General features: G+C 37.5%; 2 protein-coding genes across 45 annotated transcripts in view; one reads left to right on the top strand and one right to left on the bottom strand.

The window, feature by feature from the left end:
* SUPT20H (SPT20 homolog, SAGA complex component) overlaps positions 1 to 16936 on the bottom strand; it is a 39178-nt gene extending 22242 nt beyond the window's left edge. For 5 of the 44 annotated variants that reach the window (XM_021065254.1, XM_021065237.1, XM_021065227.1 and 2 more), the window contains exons 1-10: positions 16413 to 16424; positions 14199 to 14294; positions 11727 to 11762; positions 10874 to 10932; positions 10354 to 10420; positions 6808 to 6937; positions 5747 to 5850; positions 3219 to 3335; positions 3054 to 3107; positions 84 to 223 (exon numbers count right to left, since the gene is read on the bottom strand). In XM_021065254.1, coding sequence (XP_020920913.1) covers positions 84 to 223; positions 3054 to 3107; positions 3219 to 3335; positions 5747 to 5850; positions 6808 to 6937; positions 10354 to 10420; positions 10874 to 10932; positions 11727 to 11762; positions 14199 to 14201 — 710 coding nt within the window. In that variant the 5' untranslated portion in view covers positions 14202 to 14294; positions 16413 to 16424. Of the gene's footprint in view, positions 1 to 83; positions 224 to 3053; positions 3108 to 3218; positions 3336 to 5746; positions 5851 to 6807; positions 6938 to 7015; positions 7114 to 10353; positions 10421 to 10873; positions 10935 to 11726; positions 11763 to 14198; positions 14295 to 15027; positions 16184 to 16412; positions 16707 to 16768 lie in introns of those variants that run through there. The other 39 variants (XM_021065234.1, XM_021065238.1, XM_021065249.1 and 36 more) reach the window with 39 other exon arrangements.
* LOC106505265 overlaps positions 15791 to 23646 on the top strand; it is a 75951-nt gene continuing 68095 nt past the window's right edge. Inside the window, exons 1-4 of the mRNA XM_021065389.1 lie at positions 15791 to 15821; positions 16187 to 16363; positions 16437 to 16506; positions 16577 to 17140. Of these exons, the coding sequence (XP_020921048.1) occupies positions 15791 to 15821; positions 16187 to 16363; positions 16437 to 16506; positions 16577 to 17140 (842 nt within the window). The remainder of the gene's footprint in view (positions 15822 to 16186; positions 16364 to 16436; positions 16507 to 16576; positions 17141 to 23646) is intronic.

The following is a 23646-nucleotide window of genomic DNA, read 5'->3' on the forward strand; positions in this document are numbered from 1 at the left end:
GGAAAAGATACCATAAATGGCAAAATTTAGAGCTACCTCTCTAAGGATAATCTTTTGGTTTATCCTTCCACACAGTTAATTACCGTTTCATTGGGCGCGTGTTCATCTTTTGCTTATTATAGAGCAATCTGTTTGCAGTGCAGGTTACGGCTATAGAAGGATCAAGACACAGTGGTTCGGCTGTAGCTAGAATCAACTGGCTCTCAAGCAAAAGTTTGTCTTCCTGAAATGTTTAAGATCATATATCAAAGGCAGATTTAAGATTTCCAAATCACACATATCACTTAATCTAGAAATAGTCCTTGGAATATTTTCTGCTAAGGAGTACAGTAAAATACAGTATTTCAAGTTCCAGCTTAAGTGTGTAAACTTTAGAAACTTGATAGCATAATTAATCTACTAATAAAAATTCAGTAATTTGTACAGTGTACAAAGCAGTCAAATTTTAAGACTGCCTATCCACTAACCAAACAAATATTTACTAAGCACCTACAATGTGTGAGTACTGTTCTAGATGTTGGGGATATATCAGTGAACACAACAGATAAAATCCTCTGCTTCCACAAAGCTTGCAGGATTAAGATGGATGACAGCACTTTCAGTAACTGAGGTTAACAGGCTCATTCTATACTCAACTTCGTAACAAGAATAAAAATGGGAGTTCCCATTGTGGCTCAGCGGAAGCCAACCCGACTAGTATCCATAAGGATGCAGGTTCATTCCTGCCTCACTCAGTGGTGTTGCCGTGGGCTGTGGTCTAGATCACAGACATGGCTCAGATCTGGTGTTGCTGTACCTGTGGTGTAGGCTGGCAGCTGTAGCTCCAATTCGACCCCTAGCCAGGGAACTTCCATATGCTGCAGGTGCACCCCTAAAAAGCAAAAAAATAAAATAAAATAAAAATGACTCCACTAATATTGTGTAAACTCTATACACCCAACTCCAAAATTTATAATGGCTATAACTACACATTTTAAAAGTCAAATGAGTTAATTACTATTACTGCTGATTAAGATTTTTTGCAAAAAAAAAAGGGAAAATTGCTCCTTTCAATAAATTTTTTTCAACTTTTTTTTTTTAAAGGGCTGTACCCATGGCATATGGAAGTTCCTAGGCTAGGGGCTGAATCAAAACTGTAGCCACTGGCCTATACCACAACCACAGCAACATGGAATATGAGCCATGTCTGTGACCCACACCACAGCTCTCGGCAACTCTGGATCCTTAACTCACTGAAAGAGGCTAGGGATCAAACTCTCATGGATACTAGTTGGATTCATTTCTGCTGAGCCACAATGGGAACTCCCTCAACTTTTCATTAAATTGTCAAAAGTACACAAAACAGAAATATGACACCCATGTACCAACACCCAATTTTATTTAGTGACTGCCCCTCTTTTCTTTTGGTTTTCCTGGAGTAATTTTAATAAATCTCTGATCTTCTATTTTTCATCTGAAAATCCTTAAGCATGCACTGCTACCTATTAAAAACCTCTAATGTCTAGTCTAGATTTAAATTCTCATTATCTCAAAAGTGTGTTTTTAATTGGTTTGTTTGAATTTGAACCCAACCAGGGCCTAACAATGTATTTGGTTTTTACCTCCCTTAAACATTTTTCCTTTTTTTAAAATTCTGTAATGATCACCTCCTCCATCATTTTTCCTTTTCTCATGCAAGTGATTTGTTGGGATTTGGCCAACTGTTTCCTCACATCCATGTCGTTTAATGGCTTTTCTACTTACTTTTCAACTGCTGGTTAGATGCAGAGGCTTGATTTAAATTAAAGTTCTATTTTTTTTTTTTTTTTTTTTTTTTTTGGTCTTTTTGCTATTTCTTGGGCCGCTCCCGCGGCATATGGAGGTTCCCAGGCTAGGGGTCGAATCGGAGCTGTAGCCACCGGCCTACACCAGAGCCACAGCAACACGAGATCCGAGCCGCGTCTGCAACCTACACCACAGCTCACGGCAACGCCGGATCATTAACCCACTGAGGAAGGGCAGGGACCGAACCCGCAACCTCATGGTTCCTAGTCGGATTCGTTAACCAATGCGCCACGACGGGAACTCCAGAAAGTTCTATTTTTTTTTAACAAGAGTTCTTCAATGGTACTACCATGTATTTTTTCATCCATCACATGAGGAGACAATGATTGACTGTCCCATTATTAGACCAGAGGGCTTAGTCAGATTATAGGTTTTTCAAATCTAAGAAATACAGCCATCTAGATTCATCAATTCATTAAAATTTCCAAGCTGATGACATTTTTAAGTCTATCATTTCTTTTACCCGTTAGCTGAAATTTTTCTAAAGAAGTTTCCTTGAAGAGACAATAAAGCCTACAGTCCCTTTATTTTTCAATCTTCAGATAAAGAAACTGATGTCTTAGGAAGCTGGAATAGTGCCCAATGCATTTGTTTTTGAATACTCTTTTAATAGCTTTTAACCTTCTTGTAAATGAAGATTACAGGTCAAACTACAATGCAATACTTGACATTTACTGATGAACCAAACCTTACTTTATAATCGTACTTCACAGCTAGAATGATTTTCATAATTTATATTTTCTTTAGTTTAGTAACTATTCCTCTTTTTAGTAACAGAGATAAGTGAACACTTTTAAGTGGACACCTCATATATACTGAGCCAGCATTGGAGGATAACCTGGGCTATTCTCAGAGATGGAGGGAGAGGTCCACTAGGGTTGCAACCAATATGGATGGGAAAAAAAACAAAAAAAAAGCCCCCCCAAAAACAGGCTAGTTCTGCTTTAGAATCCTAGATAATAGAAAATCAATTATGTATTTGTATTCATAGTGCAAACTAGACATTCTATTTGAGAGAGGATAAAAAAGTATGTTTCACATTGGGCATTAGGTCAACCTGATCCTATTGTACCATGTTCTAAAGCAACTATGACTGAACTGTTCTAGTTCTTTGAAGAATTACTGCATCTTTGTAGAAAATACCTTCTGCTTAACTTGTTATTTCATCCTATTTATGACCTGTTTGTGATTAAAAAATAAAAAAAAAAAAAGAAAGAAACCGAACTAACCTGGGTCCATTTATGGTTATCACTTGTTATTGAGTGCACATCACAGATTAGCGTCTACAAGAAAAATTTTAAAAACATATTAACATACATGCATACAAACACATGAAGACATTTAATAAAACTCCAAGTAAGATCTGAAATACTTCTTAATTAAGCATTCCTTACCTGCATTGTTGGACGTAAGAGAATGTGCCTACTTTGGTAACCAGGAGATTTCATATTATTTGACTGCCTGTAGTCACGTATTTCTGCTATGACACATCCACAATGAAAAATATTAACCTGTTTTGAGCGAAAAGTAAATGCAATTTTTCAAAAGCCTAAATAAACAGGTTTACATTGACTATTTCATATTCTTTACATTCTCGTGCAATGGTTCTGATCATTCACACACTTTTAAATGGAATTTCTTGATGGATGTACCACCACATAAACCCTTAAAAAGGAATTGTTTCATGTTCTCCACTATGACTCAAGAAGCAGTTTAACACTGTCAATTCCTAGTTACAGACTGACATTTAGCATTTATATACTACTGCTATTATAGATCACTGGAACTGCTGTTCTTCCTGACTACTCATTGGCTCACTTGATAACCTTTTCATTGTTGTAAACTGCTAACCTTGTCATTGTATAAATTATCAATAAGCATGCCAGAATTTCAGCTTAAGGATACAACTGCTATATTTGCTCTGTTAAAATTTCCGGAAGACAGGCTTTAGTAGCAAGAGGAAGAAAGCTAACATTATTTCAAATAATAATCTTCTGTTAAAGATATTCTTTTCTAGTCTGTTTTCTAAGACCCAAGGTTAGAATCTTTATCACTCAAGTCTTGCTAATTATCTCTTGCTATAGTTGCTTATGGTACTGTTTTTTTACCTACTCAGAACTTTCAGCGGGCACTTCGACCGCGACGTCATTAGTCACTATCATGCTCATGCTTTTTAACCAACATTTACTAAGCCACTATAATATGAACTATGTGCTGCACACTATCCAAGAAGCTTCACAGATAAAGTGGTGAGATACTTGCTCTAAGAGTGGGAATACAGACAATAAACATGTAAATGAATAAATACTTAATAAGTGAATGCTACAAGGGAAATAAAACAGGGAGGGGCTAATTTAGACCTTGTGCTCAGATAGCAACTCTCCCAGGGAGCGATTTTCAGCTAAGACCTGAATCACAACAAAGGGCCACACATCTGAGACACAGCATTCCAAACAGAAGGAACAGCAGGTGAGTAACACAGGGCTAAGCTTGGTGTGTTTTAGAATGGAAAGGAGTGGATGGCTGGAGTGTAGTGAGTGGCGATGAGAACCAGGAGGTGAAGACAAACAGAAAGGCAGGGGTTTTGTACAGTGAGAAGACACCAGAGAACTTTAAGCAGGGAACTTAGTTGCTTTTTGACTTGTTTTGTTTTGTAAGATTAATCTTGTTGTCTGCAGAAAAGTGATTTCTGTGTTCAAGAATGAAAACAGGAAGTTTGTCAAGGTTAACTGTAGAAGGTCATGACCATATATTTTGAAGGCATCGTTAACACTTGCTGAAGGACTGAACGTGAAAGGTTAAGAGAAGAGTCATCCATTAGATTGGAAAATAGTCCGAGAGTTAGAAATAAAAAGTTCCGTTTTGTCATTTTAAGTCCAAAGAACCTATTATATATCCCAGTAAAAATAAGGCACAAAGATTAAATGTCATGTTTTAAAATTCATAAAGCTGTTTGAGATTATCCAGGTGGAGGATGTTACTAAACAACAGAGTACTTAGGACTGAACCCTGAACATATGTATGAGGAAACAGAGGTGATATAGCAAAAAAGACTGAAAAAATAGAGGGAAGAGAAAAACCAGAAAGGTGATGCCTCAGGAGTCAAAACAAGAGTGTTTCAAGGAGGAAGGAGTTGTTTACACTGAACTTTGCTAGGAGACCAATCTCAATTAAGATGAGAACAGAAAATAATTGGTTTTTTTAAAGTTGAGAGACAGTACAATATGCTTATATTCTTATGTAACAGAGAGAGGAGAATAGAGAATAGAAGAGAGGAAGGTTAAAGCTGCCAGTCCTTGAGAAGGGGGAGAAGGATCCAAAACACAAGAGGAGAGGATGCCTCAGGAACAACTTACTTCATTCATTTTAACAAGAAGGCAGGCAGAAAGTGTGGACAGAGATGTAGGATGCAGGGAAGAAATGGGGGAATCCCATCTAATGGCTTTTTCTTCAGTAAAAGTACTACTGTACTAATGTATGGCTGGTGTGAAGCCAAGGAAGCAAGCAGTTTCTTCCATAATATCTTTTTTTTTTTTTTTTTTTTGCTGCCATTAGCACGTGGAAGTTTCTGGGCAGGGATCAAACTCATGCCACAGCAGCAACCTGAATTGTTGCAGTGACTATGCCAGATCTTTAATGCACTGTACCACAAAGAAACTCTTTCCATAACTTCTTGACTATAGCTGAGGGAGATATCCATGGATGAACTAAATGTTACAGCGATTTTAAAAGAATCAACTAAAACTATATGTTTCAGTACAGCCTAAAAGAATAAACAACCTACAATAAACCAATTTTCATATAGCTATGTATAATGTCTTATTTCATGTTCCAAGCACTAAGAACAAAACTAAATATCTGTATCACAAAACAACATACAGTTAGCAAATCTAAAGACATCTGAAAGAGAAAAATTTTGTACCTGAGATTTTTCTAGGAGATCAACCAAAATAGGAGGTAATTCTTCTGCATCCAAGTATTCAAGCAATTCCCCTTCTTCATAAGGCAGTCGAATGGTCTCAGAATCTTAAAACAGAGTTTCTGAAAGTGATCAAGCTCACCAAAAAGGGTTGGTAATAATTTAAGTAACTTCTCATAAAAAATAGAGAGAATAAAGCCAAAAGCTCCCCTGAAGTCCTTCTTTAAGTCTTATAAATAAATCACTTTATATATTGCTAAAAAAAAAATTGATCTTCCATATAGAGTATTAGACCAGAAGGGAGAAAAACACCTAATATAATACAGAAAAACATCCAGCACAACAATCATGAAACAAATCACAACCAGCAGTACAATAATCAGAATATGACAAAATTCCAACACCTGGTAACCAAAATTTCCTTGAACTTAATCTAATCTGAAAATCAGAATAAATAGGTTATCACTTTTGAAAAATGGTCGCTTATAGAACAAAATTCTCTTGGTGTTAAATTTTACAATAAACAACCAACATAAAAAATTCTAACGAGGTAAGTTCCTTTTAGAACCCATATCAAAATTAAAATGCCTCTTTAGTGAAATCTGAGACTATATTTTAAAACTCTCTTCATATTCACATTGCAAGAATAAGATGCTAACACGTAAAAAGGCAGTGAGTCTGCTGAACTTTGATACCTTCAGACTCAAAGTATATCTAAAACAGAATAACATACTTTAAAACACTTTGTTATTTTAAGTATATAAACAGCAATAGGAAAAAGAGAAATTTTGACAATTATTTTAAAATTATGTCTTTTATCATTTAACTTCAAAGATATATCTCAATCAGAATAATTCTCAAATAGAGGAAGGCTAATCATACTAGAGATAATGTCTAACATTACAACAAAACATCAGAGAGAGGAAAAGTTGGAATCCAAGTTTTCTTTTATCAAGTCACAACTGATCTGTAAGAGTTAGCAAGTTAAAAAGCCACTTTTAAAAGACAGCACATCGTACCTAGCAGAGGGATTTGCGTAGCTACTGCCCTCTGGAGGTTCTTACCTGATCCATTTTTTCCCCTGAGCATCAGTGAGTATCCTTCATTTCCTGGATACAGGTTGACCACTAAACATGACAACGTCTCTTGCATAACAAGCTTCTCTAACAAGTTCACATTTCTTCTTAATTTCTGCTTTAAAAAGAGGCAGTGCTCATGAAAATAATTCAGCCTAACCGTAACAAAAAATGTTATCATTTAACAAAATCAGACCTGAATTGATCTTTTGGTGCTCCCTCCACATCCAATGTAGACTTAACTTTGATCCATTTTTATGTTTTATGCAAAGATCACAAAGAAAAACTAGAGATCTATAAAACAATATAAATAGACTATATGTACCTCTGAGTACACAGGTAGCAAAAATTAAAAAGGAAAACCATTAAATGTGAATATTTTAAATAATTATTTTTAAGGTTAATTATAACATATAATTAGTTTCTATTAAGTATAAATCTAAATAAATAAATAATTTGGAGCATTCTCTTTGACTGTACTACCCAAAGAAGTTCAATAGTTCTAATTAGCTGAAAATGTTAAGCCCAAAAATATCTAGCTGGTAAGAGGACATAAATTTAAGTAATTTTCTGTAAATTTAATATAACAGCTCCTTAGAAACCACTCTACTAAAACAAACAAAAAAACTATCAGGAAATATAACACACATACATCAATATCCATTATTTTAGAAATGCATACAATTTTGGAATTCCTGTCATGGTGCAGAAGAAACAAATCCAACTAGGAACCATGAGGTTGCAGGTTCAATCCCTGGCCTTGCTTAGTGGATTAAGCATCTGGTGTTGCTGTGAGCTGTGGTGTAGGTCGCAGATGTGGCTCGGATCTGATGTTGCTGTGGCTGTGGCATAGGCCTGCAGCTGTGGCTCCAATTCAACCCCTAGCCTGGGAACCTCCATATGCTGCGGGTACGGCCCTAAAAAAGCAAAAAAAAAAAAAAAAAAAAGAAAGAAAGAAAGAAAAAATAAGCAATGCATACAATGTAAAATGAAAGCCCCCTACAGATACAATTCTTTTCATCAAATGTTTTTTTGTGAAGGAAATCTTCTGTCAGTCAACAGAATATTTACTTTTGTAGGTTCTCTAAAAACAAATCATTTTGAGTATTTTATATTAAATGTATATATAGAATCATATGCAGAGAGAAATTATAAATTCTTGATCTATGGTCATCATAGAAGCAAAAAGCTGTATTTTGAAAAATTTAAAAAACCAAAGCAACTTTTAACAACTCTGATGTGAAGACAGAAAATGTCTTCAAGGACCACATAGTACTTTATGCTTGTGGCCCAATATGGTCTGTGTTGCAACTACTCAACTCTGTATTTACCTCAAAATCAGCCAGAGACAAGATATAAGCCAAGGAGTGTTGTTGGATTCCACTAAAAGTTCATGTATAAAAACATGCTGTGGGCCAGGTTTGGCTAATGGACAATGGCTATCAACCCTGATTTAGGATCTTTATTTATGTAACTCTCCTATCTTAGTTCTGCCTCTGAGGTAATGGCTATGTGCTCATTATATTGACTGTGGTGATAGCTTACAAGTGTATACTGTGAAAAGGAAACCTCAAATAAAACTGGAGTGGGAAAGGCCTTTAGAGGGACCTCTCACGCCACATCACTTATCATCAATTACCCCAAAGAGGTGCGGATTCCATCAGGAAGGGAATTACCTTGTACTCCCAAACAGGAAACACAACTACTTTACTTCTCCAACTGGGGAAGAAAGACTTTCTTTTTGCCCAGCAATAAGCAAGTGAATGGAAAAGGACTGCAACCCAGCCAAAGAAAAGCTGTCATCTCCTCAACTTTTACTTTCATCCAATGAACTCTCATTTTTTCCTTGCTGATGACTTTCTTTCCTTGTCCTGACCTTCATATCATAAAAGCCTTCCATGTTGTGTAACTCCTCAGAATATCTGACAGATGAGATGTTGCCCAATTCATGAACTGTTTAATAAAGCTAATTAGATCTTTAAATTTACTCACTTAAATTCTGTTGGTTGTTATGTTTTTTGTTGTTGTTGCCTTTTAGGGCCACACAAGCAGCATAGGGACTAGGGGTTGAATCAGCGCTATGGCTGCCAGCCTACTCCAGAGCCACAGTAACACAGGATCTGAGCCTCGTCTGCAACCTACAGCACAGCTCAAGGCAATGCCAGATCCTTAACCCACTCAGCAAGGCCAGGAATTGAACCCATAACCTCATGGTCGGATTCGTTTCCACTGCACCACAACAGGAACTCCTGTTGGTTAGTTTTTTCTACATATGTAAGTTCCCATATGTAAGAGATCAAACTTGCGCCACAGCAATGACCTGAGTCACTGCAGTGACACTACCGGATCCATAACCCACTGTGCTACAAGGGAACTCTAAAATTTTGTTTTTAACAATACATGTCAAAACTTATAAAATATATACTTCAAACATATACAATTTACTGTATGTCAATTACACCTCAACAGAACTCATGGAAAACATACCATGAGATTTATTCATGGTTTCACAATCATTTTTTTCTCCTAAATATTTTAAATGTTAGCTACTACTGGAATTCCACTAATTTTCTGCCTAAGAGGTATTCATTTTTATTTTTTGTTACATTCTTTTTGTGTGTGCTTTTTAGGGCCGCTTCCATGGCATATGGAAGTTCCCAGACTAGGGGTCAAATCGGAGCTGCAGCTGCTGGCCTACACCACAGCCACAGCAATGTAGGTTTGAAGCTGCATCTAAGACCTACACCACAGTTCTCGGTAACACCAGATTCCCGACCTATTGAGTGAGGCCAGGTATCAAATCCACATCCTCATGGATACTAGTTGGATTCGGTTCCACCGCATGACAACAGGAACTCCTGTCACAGTCTTTTCAAAAAGAATTTATTAGATTATGGTTGATTTACACCGTTGTGTCAATTTCTGCTGTATAGCATAGGGACCCAGTCATACTTCATTTTCAAAGTAAAGACAGACAACAGAAGCTCATTAGAGCACTTTATAGCCATTCCAACCTCAGGATCCAAAAGATACCAAGAAATCAAATTCTATTACACTTCTTCTGCCCATACTTTCATGCTAAATAAAAATGAATTAAGTTAACCTGATCATGAACTAAATTTTGTGACCAAATTCACCTTTTATTATCATATCTGAATTTCCTACATGTCCTATAATAGTTTCCACTTTGCAGTGCAAACCACCACGAGGAAATAGGTTACTTTCCTCCTATCTTCACTCTACAAATAACTTCTCAGGAATAAAAAGAAGCAACAGATTATATATATGGTGGCTATGCTGCTTCTGACTTTTGTTACTTGGTAAACATGGTTCCCCTCTCCTACCTAAGCAGGTAATCTCTGTCTAGTGCCCGATTAGCCAGAGCTCTGGTTAAAACTGCTGAGGGTCTGGTTAGAGGAGATATGAGTTCACTCACAAAAATATAAATCATTATCTGTTTCAAATATAATTCCTTCAAATTTCCCTCTTTCACTACATTTCAAAAGCCATACAACATAAAAAAACTATACATACCTTAACCTCAGGTTCTTTTTCACATTCTTCAATATATAAGTCATAAAGTTTTTGAAATATAGATTTTCTAAAATTTAATAAAGACAATATACAAAATAATGTGAATACAATATTCACAAAATAAACATTATTTTTAATTTTCTTAATTTCCCCCCAATTTCCCAAAAACTGGGGTGAAGTGGCGCTGGATATGGTAGCCAACATCAACTTAGGAATTTCTAACATAGTTGACCTTTGCACAATACGGGGGTTAATCCTTGTATATAGTCAGCCCTCCTTATTTGAGGTTCCTCTGCATTCATCAATTCAACCAACTACTGATGACAAAATATACTACTGTTTACTACTGAAGAACATCTTCAAATAAGCTGACCTGCACAGTTCAAACCTATGTTGTACAAGAGTCAACTGTATATGCAAAATACCCATAATATAACATGTCTAACTCAGTAAGACTGAAATAAATGGTTATCCTTTTTTAATGAATCTAAGATATCATCAATTAATTAAGAATTCATACCTTCCACTAGATAGATATTTCCTTTTAGGAGGTCTTTGTCGGGCACTTTCAATGACATACTAAAAAAGACAAGTTTAAGAAAACAGCTTATCTTTTGCTTAGTGCATGAACAATTGTATTAAGAACACTTAAATGAAATGTAAGTCTAAAAAGGCTGTTCAGTCACTCAAGTCTCTTGATTCACATTAAATCATACCTTGCAGGGAAATCTACTGAACTTCTAAATATATGTTACAAACAAGTGAAATTTAAACTGTGCTAAAATTTAGCACAATATTTACTTGCTATGTTATAAGCAAAATCATAGTTTCACAATTGTGATTTCACAGGTCAGAAATATTTTCAATGTTTTATGGCTGTTCAGAATATGCACAGCATAACCAATTACAAGGACTCTACCTCTATTTTTGGGGGGGGCATGCCTGAGGCATGCAGAAGTTCCTGGGCCAGGGATTGAGCCCCATGCCACAGCAATGACCTGAGTCATAGCAGTGACAATGCTAGATCCTTAACCCACTGAGCCACCAGGGAACTCCTAGACTCTATATACTTGAGCTCTTTCCCCTGAGCAGCTAGAAAGTTTGTTAAAACAGAAAATTTTAGAAATTCTATATCCTTGTTCAAATATATATTCCACAGTATTATTCAATTTTTATTCTACAAAATTATTATCTGAGTATTCCAAGTAACAGATGATCCAAATATCATCTGGTATTTTACAGCAGAATTTGCAGAGTCATCCTGAAATAATATTAATGTACTCCTTTGATAGTCACATACAAAAATCTTTTAAAACTGAGTTTTGTCGATTAATGACAACACTATTTCAATATGTAACTTAGTCACGCCTCACCTCTGCACGATCCAAAGCTAGTTCTAAAGCTTGTTGCTGTAAAAAGTAAATAGTGTATTTGGTAATATTAGTTATTTTCACACAAAAATAATTTAATATACATATAACATTTTCCAATTAAGTGTTTAAATGTGTTTTGTTTTCTAAAACAGGTCTAACATTTTTATTTCTCTCCTCCACCCACCCCATTATGCTTAAGATATATGACAAAGAAAAAAATATTGCAGTCTCAGGAACCTGAGTATGATAACAAATTTATTAAGAAATGCTACAATGATGTTCTCTGACCATGCTTGTGCAGGCATATAGAACTGAAGGATAGATATGGTAACTACCATTTTATAAACTGCAACATTTTAAGAGCACCATTCAGGAAAATATATTGGTCATCAAGTATGTAATTACAGAGAAGCAAAGTCTAAAATCCCTTAATCTACTAGAAATCTTGAAAACCTGGGGGGCTGTTATGTTGGTACCTTATATTGACTTAGAAATCCTTAATATAATGCAAAGAACCTATAATACAATGTTTCTAGGTTAGTGCCTAGCAGAAGTCCAATAAATAATGGTTATCCTTACCATGTTTTAATGAATTTTTAAGACACCATCAATTACATGTCTGGATTGTTATATGTAATATTAGGAAAGAAAGATATGCTGTCAATTATGATTGTTAAGATGTCACTGACTGTAGACACATTATCAATTATTAAAATGTAAAAGCAAATGCATCTTAGAATTGATAAAAACACATTATCACATACACAATTTGAGATCTACTAGTAGATCCCCACCCTTCATTCACTTCTGAGAGACCCTTATTGTAGGGCAAGAGGGAGAAATAAGAAGGTAAACTCTTATTTTCCTTATTTGTATAGCATTCTTTCGTAATGATACCTAAAAATAAAAGGTACTAGATTTTAAACAAAACTAAGCAAATATACCACCAATGATCCCTCTTTCTAGTTTTGTAGTCTGGGTATCACACAAAGTTAGAGTATTTTTCTTTCACAATGATGGTCATTTTTATTTTCACTAAGAGGCAAAGAATTTTCATTTTTTATTTATAAGAACCTACACTTTTGTTTTATTTTGCAGACTCCAATTACTCAATCTACCAAGCTGCATAGAGTAAAAACTCGTAGCCCCCACTAATATCCCAAGAGGGTTGACAGAAGCATAAGTATTGCTACCCTTCGGAAATCATGCAAAGGCTGAAATGACCCTGTCATCCTAGACTTAAGGATGGAGAAACAAATGATGACAAAACAGCTGGTCTTTTTAGACAGCAATTAAAACCCCACATTATCAAGCATCTAAATGGAGTAAGTATAAAAAAGTCTGAAATACCCCATTATTTCAAAAGGTTGTTAAAATAAACGTACATCAATTTAATTTATTAAAAAATTATGTGGGCAGATTCCCAATGAAATGAGTTTCCAGGATTCAAGATGTGACTCTTGAGTATTTTCCAGCATAAAAACATACCTCTGAATATACACTCCTGATGAATACACAAGGTTCTTTTAGTTATTTTGGCCATAAAACCTTAAGGTAAATTTCTATCAAAAATTTATAAAAAACATGATCAAATGTATATCCTAGGACAATTTCAAATAATCAATTTTCTCAAGTAAATATTTTATCTTCTGAAATCAAAACTTTAAAAGGTCTAGTAAGATATACTTGCATACGTAAACATGGGCATCATTCATTCACTACTGCATTTCAATACTTAAGAGGGAAGTGATGAGCTAATATAAATGCAAAATATAAGGCAAGGTCAGAACCCCACTGTGTTAGCTCCACTTTTCTCTAATAGAGAAAGGGTAGACAGGCAAGATCTCAAGCAGAGAAGATATGTTTTCTGAGGTTTATTCAACATTGTGCTCAATGTTCATTTATTCTTACTGTCAAATGCTGCTGCTTCTTTAACAGATTAGTGATTTTTTTTTCCTTCTTAACATTTAACGGCAAAAGTTAAATGCCCAATCCTAAGTATGTTTAGTGACTCTAAGTGAGTGGTGAGCAGAAATGTGCCATTAGAAGGCTAACACTAATGCTGCTTAAATGTTATTTTCAGTAAGGAGGTTAACATTTGTTTTTAAAATTTTTTTAAAAATCTAAATTAAGAGAAATTTTAAGATATGAGGAACTCTGCCCCCAAACTACTTGAATTTACACCCATCTTTGTTGCCAATGATGTGGACTATAGTAAAAAAGACAGAAGTAATTGTTTTTTAAAACTTCACAAAAATAAGGACTGACAGATTATCTGTGTAACCTGGATACAACTGTAACACTAAATGGATAAATGAGGCCCCTAGAGAAGATTTTGCATGTGATTACTAAGTAATTTCCCAATTAGGGTAACTTAGGCAGCTTACAAGAATCTTTATGTATCATATAGATATTTTTATCAGGAGAGAAGAGAACATTCTAAGAATATTAACATACTGAGCTGTAGCTTACCATTGTGGTATAAAATAGGGGTCCAAAAGGAAGAAAACTTATGTGCGTTGACCAAGTGGGGTGAAAACCATATCTTTAGAAATCAATCTTAGAGAACTGTAAAAGCAAAAACAACAGAACCCCTATATTAACCAGGCTATTAAAAGACATAGCATGACTTAGCAATTAAAAAGGAAAATTATTCGAGGCATGTATATTTCTAAGACACCTTTAAAATAATCAGTAACAATAAAACATACATATCACAATTGAGCCACTCATTTTTTTTTTTGGTCTTTTTAGGGCCGCACCTGCAGCATATGGAAGTTCCCAGGGTAGGGGTCGAACTAGAGCTGTAGATGCCAATCTATGCCACAGCAAGGCCAGATCTGAACTGAGTCTGCGACCTGGATCATAGCTCACAGCAACACTGGATCCTTAACTCACTGAGTGAGGCCAGGGATTGAACCCAAATTCTCATGGATCCGAGTTGGGTTTGTTATCGCCAAGTCATGTTGGCAACTCCTGAGCCACTCATTTTCTTAAATTACGACTGACTTACAATATGCCAATTTCTGCTGTATAGCAAAGTGACCCAGTCATATATATTAGCCATTCATTTTTTGAAAAGTACATTTTTAACTAGGTAGGGCCAGATACAGTTTGCAAGTTAAAATCATTACTCAGTTTCTTAAAAATATTTAACATTTAGGAGAGAAAATAAATATTTTTAAACTTCTTCAACCATCACTGCTGCTGCACTCACTGTTACCCTGGATTATTTTAACAGCCTGCCCTCTGGCCTTGGTCACTGTACAGTTCACTTTACAAATCATACGTCTCAGCATACCTGCTAATAAAAGTCCTCCCAAACGTTCCAGCTATCTTCCAATGCAGCTCCAGACCTTCCAGCCTTTCCCCTCCTCAAACAAGATACACTCCCTGAGAACCTCATTCCTCTAACACACAAGTTCTCATCCTCGCAGCACTACTGAGTAACCTTGCGGACCTTTAAAAGGTAGGATACCACCCTCCACTCTCCAGAGATTCTAATTAGCTGGTCTGGAGTAGTGCTCAGGGATCAGCATTTCTGAAGAGCTCTAGGGGATTCGATGGTGCTGCCTGTGTTGCTATCTATGCTCTCTGCCTCCCGAAGATGGTATGTTTGCTCTCAGAGTGACCCTAAACGAGGCTTATTTTTAATCTAATTCTTTACATAACTCCTTGCAACCATCCACCCCCCGCCCCGTGACCGTACACAGCTGAGCACATCTTTAAGTGACAGAAAACAGTATTTTCCATGTAAAATTGTTTTGCTTTGTTTTTGGTGAAACCAAAGCTTAAGTTTTACCAGTTCGGGTTTGAGAAAAAGAAGGGTGGAGAAATCAGGTAAAAAACCCACAAACCACCAGAAATGACAACCACCGTAGAGGTTCCAGAAATAATAATTTTAAAAATAAATAAGACATTAATCCTACTCCAGAAGAGCTCGTGGGAGGTTTAAGATGAACTCAAGTTAAGGTGAAAATTTTCTGATCAATGAATCCAAAGATGAAGATACACTAAGTATAGGCAAAATTTAATGACTTTAAAATTAGATCTCTTGTCACTGAATGGAGACGGAAGGGGGGGACTGGGTGAGAGGTATGCTTAGCGACCTCTAAGTACCACAAAACACAGTAACTACGGACACCACTTAAAAACCAAATATGTTGACTACGCAGAATTTACTAGAACGCTATGAGAAAAATCACTGTAATTATCATCTCTATTTTACAGAATAAGGCTGTCACAACCAGTGGCTTTCCCAAGATCACACAACTGGACCGGAATTCAGACCCCTCTCTCTTTTAAATCTTAAAGTTTCTTTTAGTAAATTTTACAACCTTCAGACCACTCAATCCAGCACCCGTTTTTAGATTTTTTTAAAGCAAAACATTTAAAACAAGGACTCGATTCCTCCTAATTTTGATCTAATTTTACATCATAACTAGTTTGATTTCTACCAGGGGCTTTGGGTTTTGTACCGGGAAAACGGAGCCCCTCCCCTGTGGAGACTATCGGAGATGGCTTCCAGGGGCAGCTATTCGCCAAGTTTATTTCCGAATTCCCAGTAACCACGGCGAGGACCAGTATTCAATCCAATTTAAATGTCGCCATCAGTCTCACTGACTGCCCTGATCGACGTGAGTCTCCTCCAAAGGCTCGAGCTTCCGTTAACAATTTAGACTTTACCTGAAAAACGCCCTATCTCCACAGCGCAGCGAACAGCCTTTATTCAATATGGACACCGAGAAACCCGCCCCCAAAGAAGCTACGCAAAATTCTTGCGAGCTTCCGGAAATACCTGTAACCGGAACCCCAAAGTCAAGACTAAAATGAAAACCGTGGCGTGACAGCCTCCAAGAGGCAACGGAGGGGACCAACACCGACGGCAGCTCGCTCGCCTCGGCCCGCCGCGTCTGTGGGAACAACGTCTTTCTCCCGTCGGCTTTGGGCCCTGAAGCGGCGAAAAGCCACTTGGGAAATCGCTCCCTCACCTCTGACCCCGCCCCGAATCTCGCGCGCTTACCCCGCCCGCCGAGGCCCACCTGTGCCCGGAGCCGCCTCGTGACGGCGCCGCTGGCTCGGCCGGAACGTGACGTGCAGCCTCGGCCCCCCGCCGCCAGCTGCACGCCGGCCAGGGGCTCGCTCCGCACGCCCTTTCGCCGGCGCAGCGCTGTAGCCCCGCCAATCGTCTGTTCCGGCGCCCGCAATTCGACTGGCGGGCTGGGCGGAAGTGGTGGAGCTGGGAAGGCGGGGCCGCGGTCGGGAGGCCAGATACCAGCACACTCCGGTTTGCGGTTGGTCCCCGCGAGCTTTGTCGAGGCTCAGGCACGATGGTGGGGCGAGGCCCACGAGCGCCTTCTCTGGCCCTACATCCAGGTCCGAAAAATGCGAAGTAGCCTGTGGCTGTTTGTGAGGTAGGGAGCCTTGTTGAATTTATACAGTGAAAGAAACGTGGAACAAGCGTCCCTTGCTGCCCAGCCCATCCTCCTGAAAGGGAAGACACAATTCCTGCATTTACTAGTCCCGGCCTTGCAGCTTTTGATAGAGTATTAATTGCCAATGATCTTAATGTTAAAAAACAGACACCTCACTGAAGAATAAACTGCATTGCAGTGCCTTATTTGTAATTTTGCACCTTTAAACAACCTACATTATTGGGGTTTGTAAACTTTTAAAAAATTATTGAGGTCAAACACCATAAATGAAACATTTTAAAGTGTTGAATTCAGTAGCCTTTATTATATGGACAAAGTTATGCAACCACTAACCATACCTAGTTCCAAAACATTTACATCACCCCTGTTAAATTATCACACCCCATTCTCTCTCCCAGACCCTAGCAGACAGACATAAATTGCTGTCAAGACTCTTAAGTGTTTACCTAATCTGGGTGTTTCACATGAATGGAACCTGTGACTTTTTTGTGTCTGTCTGCTTTCATGAAACAGTGTTTTCAGGTTCATCCACCTTATTGCAAACAGTACTTCCTTCTTTTTTATGACGAATATTTCTTTCTGTTTGTATAACAATTTATCCATCCATCCAGTGATGGACATTTTAATTGTTTACACCTTTGGGCTATTGTGAATAGTGCTGCAGTGAATATTTGTGTGGACGTATTTGTTTGATTCCTTGTTTTCAACTCTTTTGGGGGTATATACTGTTAAATAAAACCAGAATCTGACAGTAACTGAACTGATAAAAAATAGATTTCATTCAAGAACTATTGCAGTAGGGAAAAAAGGTCTCAGTATAGAACTGGGCTCAATTACAATAAAAACAGCATTAACAAGTGGGGATTTATAGCCAAGAAGGAAGGGGGGAGGTGGATGGAAATTTCCTAAATCAGTCGTAAGGGCTAAATTCTGGCTAAACCGACTTGACAGGATTCTTAACAGAAGACAGATGAGGGTGATCAGATATTAAAGGTGGGGGATGAAGAGTTTGATCAGAGGAGTTCTCTAGTGGCCTAGTGGTTAAGGACCCAGAAATTTCACTGCCGTGGCTATGGTGCAGATTTGTTTCTGGGCCTGGAAACTTCCACATGCCAATTAAAAAAAAAAAAAAAAAAAAGAAGAAGAATTTGATCATATTGAGAGCGATCAGATATCCAGGTAGGGGTTCTCTCTAACCTGACTTAACTGGGTTCTCATTACAGCTGGTTGATGCAGATCCCAAAAACCTGATGCTAAAGTGGAGGCTGAGAGAGCTTAGAGTAGCCTAGTTTAGTCAAGGAGAGGGTCTTTGCCCTACTCAGAAATGGAATTGCTGGATCATATGGTAATTCTACCCTTAAATATTTTCAGATTCAATAAAATGTTTTTCATAGTGGCTGACATTTTGCATACTGATAGCAATGTATGGCAGTTCCAATTTGTCCACATCTTCACCAACGTTTTTGTTTTTGGTTATATAGCCATGCTAGCAGTTGTGAAATGGTTATCTCATTGTGGTTTTGATTTGCATTTCCCTCATAGTTAATAATGAGAATCTTTCCATGTTCTTATTGGGCATTTGTATGTATTTTTTTGAGAAATGTCTATTCAAGTCCTTTGCCCATTTTTAAATTGGGTCGTTTGTCTTTTTATTAAGTTATGAGTTCTTTATATATTCTGGATACTAGGCCCTTATCAGATATGTGATTTATTCTTTTTTTTTTTTTTTTTTTTTTTGTCTTTTTGCTATTTCTTTGGGCCGCTCCCGCGGCATATGGAGGTTCCCAGGCTAGGGGTTGAATCCGAGCTGGAGCCACTGGCCTACGCCAGAGCCACAGCAACGCGGGATCCGAGCCGCGTCTGCAACCTACACCACAGCTCACGGCAATGCCGGATTGTTAACCCACTGAGCAAGGGCAGGGACCGAACCCGCAACCTCATGGTTCCTAGTTGGATTTGTTAACCACTGCGCCACGACGGGAACTCCAGATATGTGATTTAAAAATATTTTCTCCACTCTGTAGGTTCTCCTTTCGCTTTCTTGCTAATGTTTTTTGATATACAAACGTAAATTTTTGATGAAGTCTAATTTATGTGTTTTTTTCTGTTGTGGATTGCGATTTTGGTGACGTATTTGAGAATCTATTGCCAAGTACAAAGTCATAAGTATTGCTATAAACCAAACTCTGCACTTTGAGTAAAACAAAGCAGAAAGGGATTTATCACAAGGGATTCAACCTGCAAGCCATGAAACTCAAGGCTGTGGTGGCAAGGAGCTCCAGGTTGCTTACAGACCGAAGGATTTTTATAGGGTAAATGCAGAAGTAATTTGGCTTTTTCAGCTGATGCTTGTTTGGATTAGGGTGGTCGTGTAAGGGGAACAGGGAAGTTCAAAGATAGGTTGGACAGACTTAGTCTTTGGTGATTAGCTGGCGTCCTCTGCTGATTTCTGAGAAGAGCTAATATTTGGTAGGGTTAAATTTTGTCTTTCTTTATTATGCCTTTGTTGTCCAACTCCATTTTGTCCCCAGTATAAGTGATTCCATTTTAGTTTTTGTTCTATAGGATTTACCCCTGTTTCCGTCTAAGAGTTTTATGATTTTAGCTATTATATTTAAATCATGATCCATGTGAGTGAATTTGTATATACATTGTGTAGTAGGTGTTCCTTTCATTCTTTTGCATGTTATCCCAGAACCACTTGTTTGTTTCTTTGTTTGTATCTTTTTACAGCTGAGCCTAGGGCATATGGAAGTTTCCTGGTCCAGGGGTCAAATCATAGCTTCAGCTTGCAGCAATGCCGGATTCTTAATGCACTGAGCAAGGCCAGGAATCAAATCTGCATCCTCAGAGACAACATTGGGTCCTTAACCCACTGAGCCACAATGGGAACTCCCCAGAACCATTTGTTGAAGAGAATATTTCTATCTTCAATGAATGCGCTTGATGTCATTGTCAAAAATGAGTTTGCTGTAGCTGAATGGATTTGTTTCTAGACTGTTAATTCTATGCAGTTGATCTATATGTCTGTCCTATGCCAGTACTACATTGTAGCTTTGTACTAAATTTTAACATTGGAAAGTTTAAGAACTCCAGTTTTGTTCTTCTACAATTTTGTTTTGGCTCTTAAGGCCCCTTTGCAATTTATTATGAGTTGGAGGATCTAACTTTTCCATTTTTCCAAAAAAGAAAACTGGGACTTGATAAGGATTGCATTGAATTAGTAGATCTCTTTGACAAATATTGTTTTCTTAAAATATTAAATCCTCCAATCCATGAACATGATGTCTTTCCATTTATTTAGGTCTTAATTTCTTTTAGCAATGTTTGTAGTTTTCAGAATACAAATCTTTTATCTAGCTGGTTTATTCCTACAAATTCCATTTTTTGGAATGTTACCTTAGTCTGCTCAGGGCTGCTATAACAAAATGCCACAGAATGGGTGCCTTAAACAGCAGAAATTTCTTTCTCACAGTTCTGCAACCTGGCAAGTCCAAGATAGGGTGCTGACAAATTTATTTTCAGTTCTTGCCTTGGCTTCTGGGCAGCTACTTTCTCCTGGTGTCCTCACATGATGGTGATACAGACAGAGGGAGTTCTGTTATCTCTTCTTATAGGGATACTAGGCCCTCTCTCCAAAAACAATTACATTGGGAGATAGGACTTCAATATATGAATTTTAGGGGAATACTATTTAGTCCATAGCAAAACTATTATAAATGGGATTGTTGTTTAATTTCCATTTCAGATTATTCATTGTTGGTGTATTAAAAAGCAACTGATTCTTGGGTGTCGATTTTGTACTTTGAAAACTTGCCAAATTTGTCTATTAGTGCTAATAGTTGTGTGTGTGTGTGTTGGTGGGTGCGTGTGTTTTTTAAAGTTTCTATATCTAGGATCACGTCATCTGTTAATTGAAAAAGTTTTACTTATTCCTTACAATTTGGATGCCTTTTATTTCCTTTCTTTCCCAAATTTCTCTGGCTAGAGTCATTCCTTCATTTTTGGTTCAAGCAATTGTAGAGCCTGACAAGTGTGAAATCTGCAGGGAAGGCCGGTAGGATGAAAATAACAGCGCTTTGTTGTCTAACAAGGCCTGCCCTCAAGGGAAACTAATTAACCAAAGCCTTATCCACTGGAATTTTATCACAGCCTAGCTGACCTGAGGAGAAAGGCTATACCCAAGTCCAGCCCATTGTAGCCATCCTCTCTCACCTTTGAATGGGGGAATCTGAGTTCACAGTTCAGGGACAGGGGATCACTAAAAGTCTAAGACCTAATCAAAGGACTCTAGAGTGCTTCCCCTCCCCAAACCTTACCACCACATCACTAAAAGCCTATTTACAGCACTTCTCTTACCCAGTACATCATGTCTGGCTATCTAGAAAAAATTGTAAGTCATACTAAAAGACCAGAAATACAGTTTGAAGAGACAGAACTAACATAACAGCCAGACATGGCATAGATGTTGAAAATTATCAGACTGGCAATATGAAACTATGATTAATGAAGTAGAAACAATCAACGTAGAAAATAAACTACAGGGACTATAGTCAATATTTTCTGATAACTACAAATGGAGTATAACCCTTAAAATTGTGAATTACTATATTGTACACCTGTAACTTATATAATGTGCATCATCTATACTTAAATAAAAAATGAAACCATGGAGTTCCCATCGTGGCTTAGCAGTTAGCGAACCCAACTAGCATCCATGAAGTTGTAGGTTCGATCCCTGGCCTCACTCAGTGAGGTAAGGGTCCGGTATTGCTGTGAGCTGTGGTGTAGGTCGCAGATATGTCTCGGATCCCACGTGGCTGTGGCTATGGTGTAGGCTGGTGGCTACAGTTCCGATTGGACCTGTGAACCTCCATATGCTGCGGGTGTGGCCCTAAAAGACAAAAAGACCCCCCCCCCAAAAGAAACCACCTATGATTAATTTGCTAAGAGATCTGTTGAATAAGAGCCTGAAAGAACAGATGGGCAATGTAAGCAGAGAGATGAGAATCCTAGGAAAGAGCCAAAAAGAAATGGTGGAGTTAAAAAAAAAAACAAACAACCCATTGTAACTGAGATGAAGCCTTCCTTTGATGGACCTATTAATAGACTGGTCATGGCTGAGGAATAATGGTTGCCAAATAACCATTAGGTGGAACAGTAAAAGGAAACTTTATAAGGAATGGATCAGGCTTTCAACATTTGATCATCTTAACATAGAAAAAGTGAAATGATCAAGTATTATATGGCCCTAGATGTGTATTTCCTATTATTATATTTATGAACTGTCTTCATAAAAACAGAAATTGAATCTGAATTAAATCAAGCCTCTATATCTAACTACTAGTTTACTTGAATAGAGAGGCACAGAGAAACATGTTAAAGTGATAGCACGATAATAGAATCTGCCCAATACATTGTGGTAAAATGTAGGGAAATTGAATGTGAATTAGCCATGTATTAAGGAATTACTGTTAACTGTCATGGGCTGAATTGTGCCCCCTGCCCACCCCAATATACAAATTAATACGTTAAAGCATCTAATGCTTAGTACATCAAAATACGATGCTTTAAAGAAGTGATTCAGTTAAATGAGGCTGTTATAGTGGGCCGTAATCCAGTAAGTCTGGTAACCTCTTAAGAAGAGATTAGGGCACAGAGAGAGAGAGATGGACAGACAGAGGCCAGGGATGCCAGAGCCCAGAGAAAAGACCTTGTGAGGGTTTAGCGAGAAAGGGCTGTTTACAAGCCAAGGAGAGAGGCCTCCCAGAAAACCAGCCCTGCTCTCACATCGGTCTTAGATTTCAGCCTCCAGACTCTGAGAAAATTAATTTTTGTTGTTTAAACCCCCTAGTCTCTGATGTGTTACCATTGCAGCCCTGGCAAACTAATATAATAACATTAGTGGAATAGTGATTTTTTTTTTTTTTTGGTTATGAGAATAAGACAAATGGACTTCATTAGAGATACAAAATGTAGCATTTACAGGTAAATAAATAAATAAAAGAACAAACAAAATTCTGTTAGGATTTAAAATCCTTTTTATATTATATGCTAAGTATAATCTGTTTATATGTAAACCCATTTATCTATCTTATTCCTTGAAAAAAAAGGAGGCAGCTTCAAACCTGTAATAAATGTTCAATGTATCCAAAATACATATTTCAAAGTTTAAGCTTTGGTGGATAAATGGTTGTCTAGGACAGTGCCTTAAACAGAAATTGAGGCGTTCCCTCTGTGGTACATTGGGTTAATGATCCAGCTTGTCTCTGTGGAGGCACCAGTTCCATCCAGTCATGCCTTTGTATCTGACTAGTTATTTATGAAAAAGAAAGAAGACAAAGGAACATGTTAAATGACGTTCTAGGGATGCAGTTAGCCAGATCCAGAATATAGGAAATTATAGGACACTGTTTCCTCACAAATAATATCAAAAGGAAAAGGGGGTAGGGTGTGGTGGGAGAACGTATATATTAAATAAATTG

Source organism: Sus scrofa, chromosome 11 (assembly GCF_000003025.6).
Source record: "Sus scrofa isolate TJ Tabasco breed Duroc chromosome 11, Sscrofa11.1, whole genome shotgun sequence".
Lineage (NCBI taxonomy): Eukaryota > Metazoa > Chordata > Mammalia > Artiodactyla > Suidae > Sus > Sus scrofa.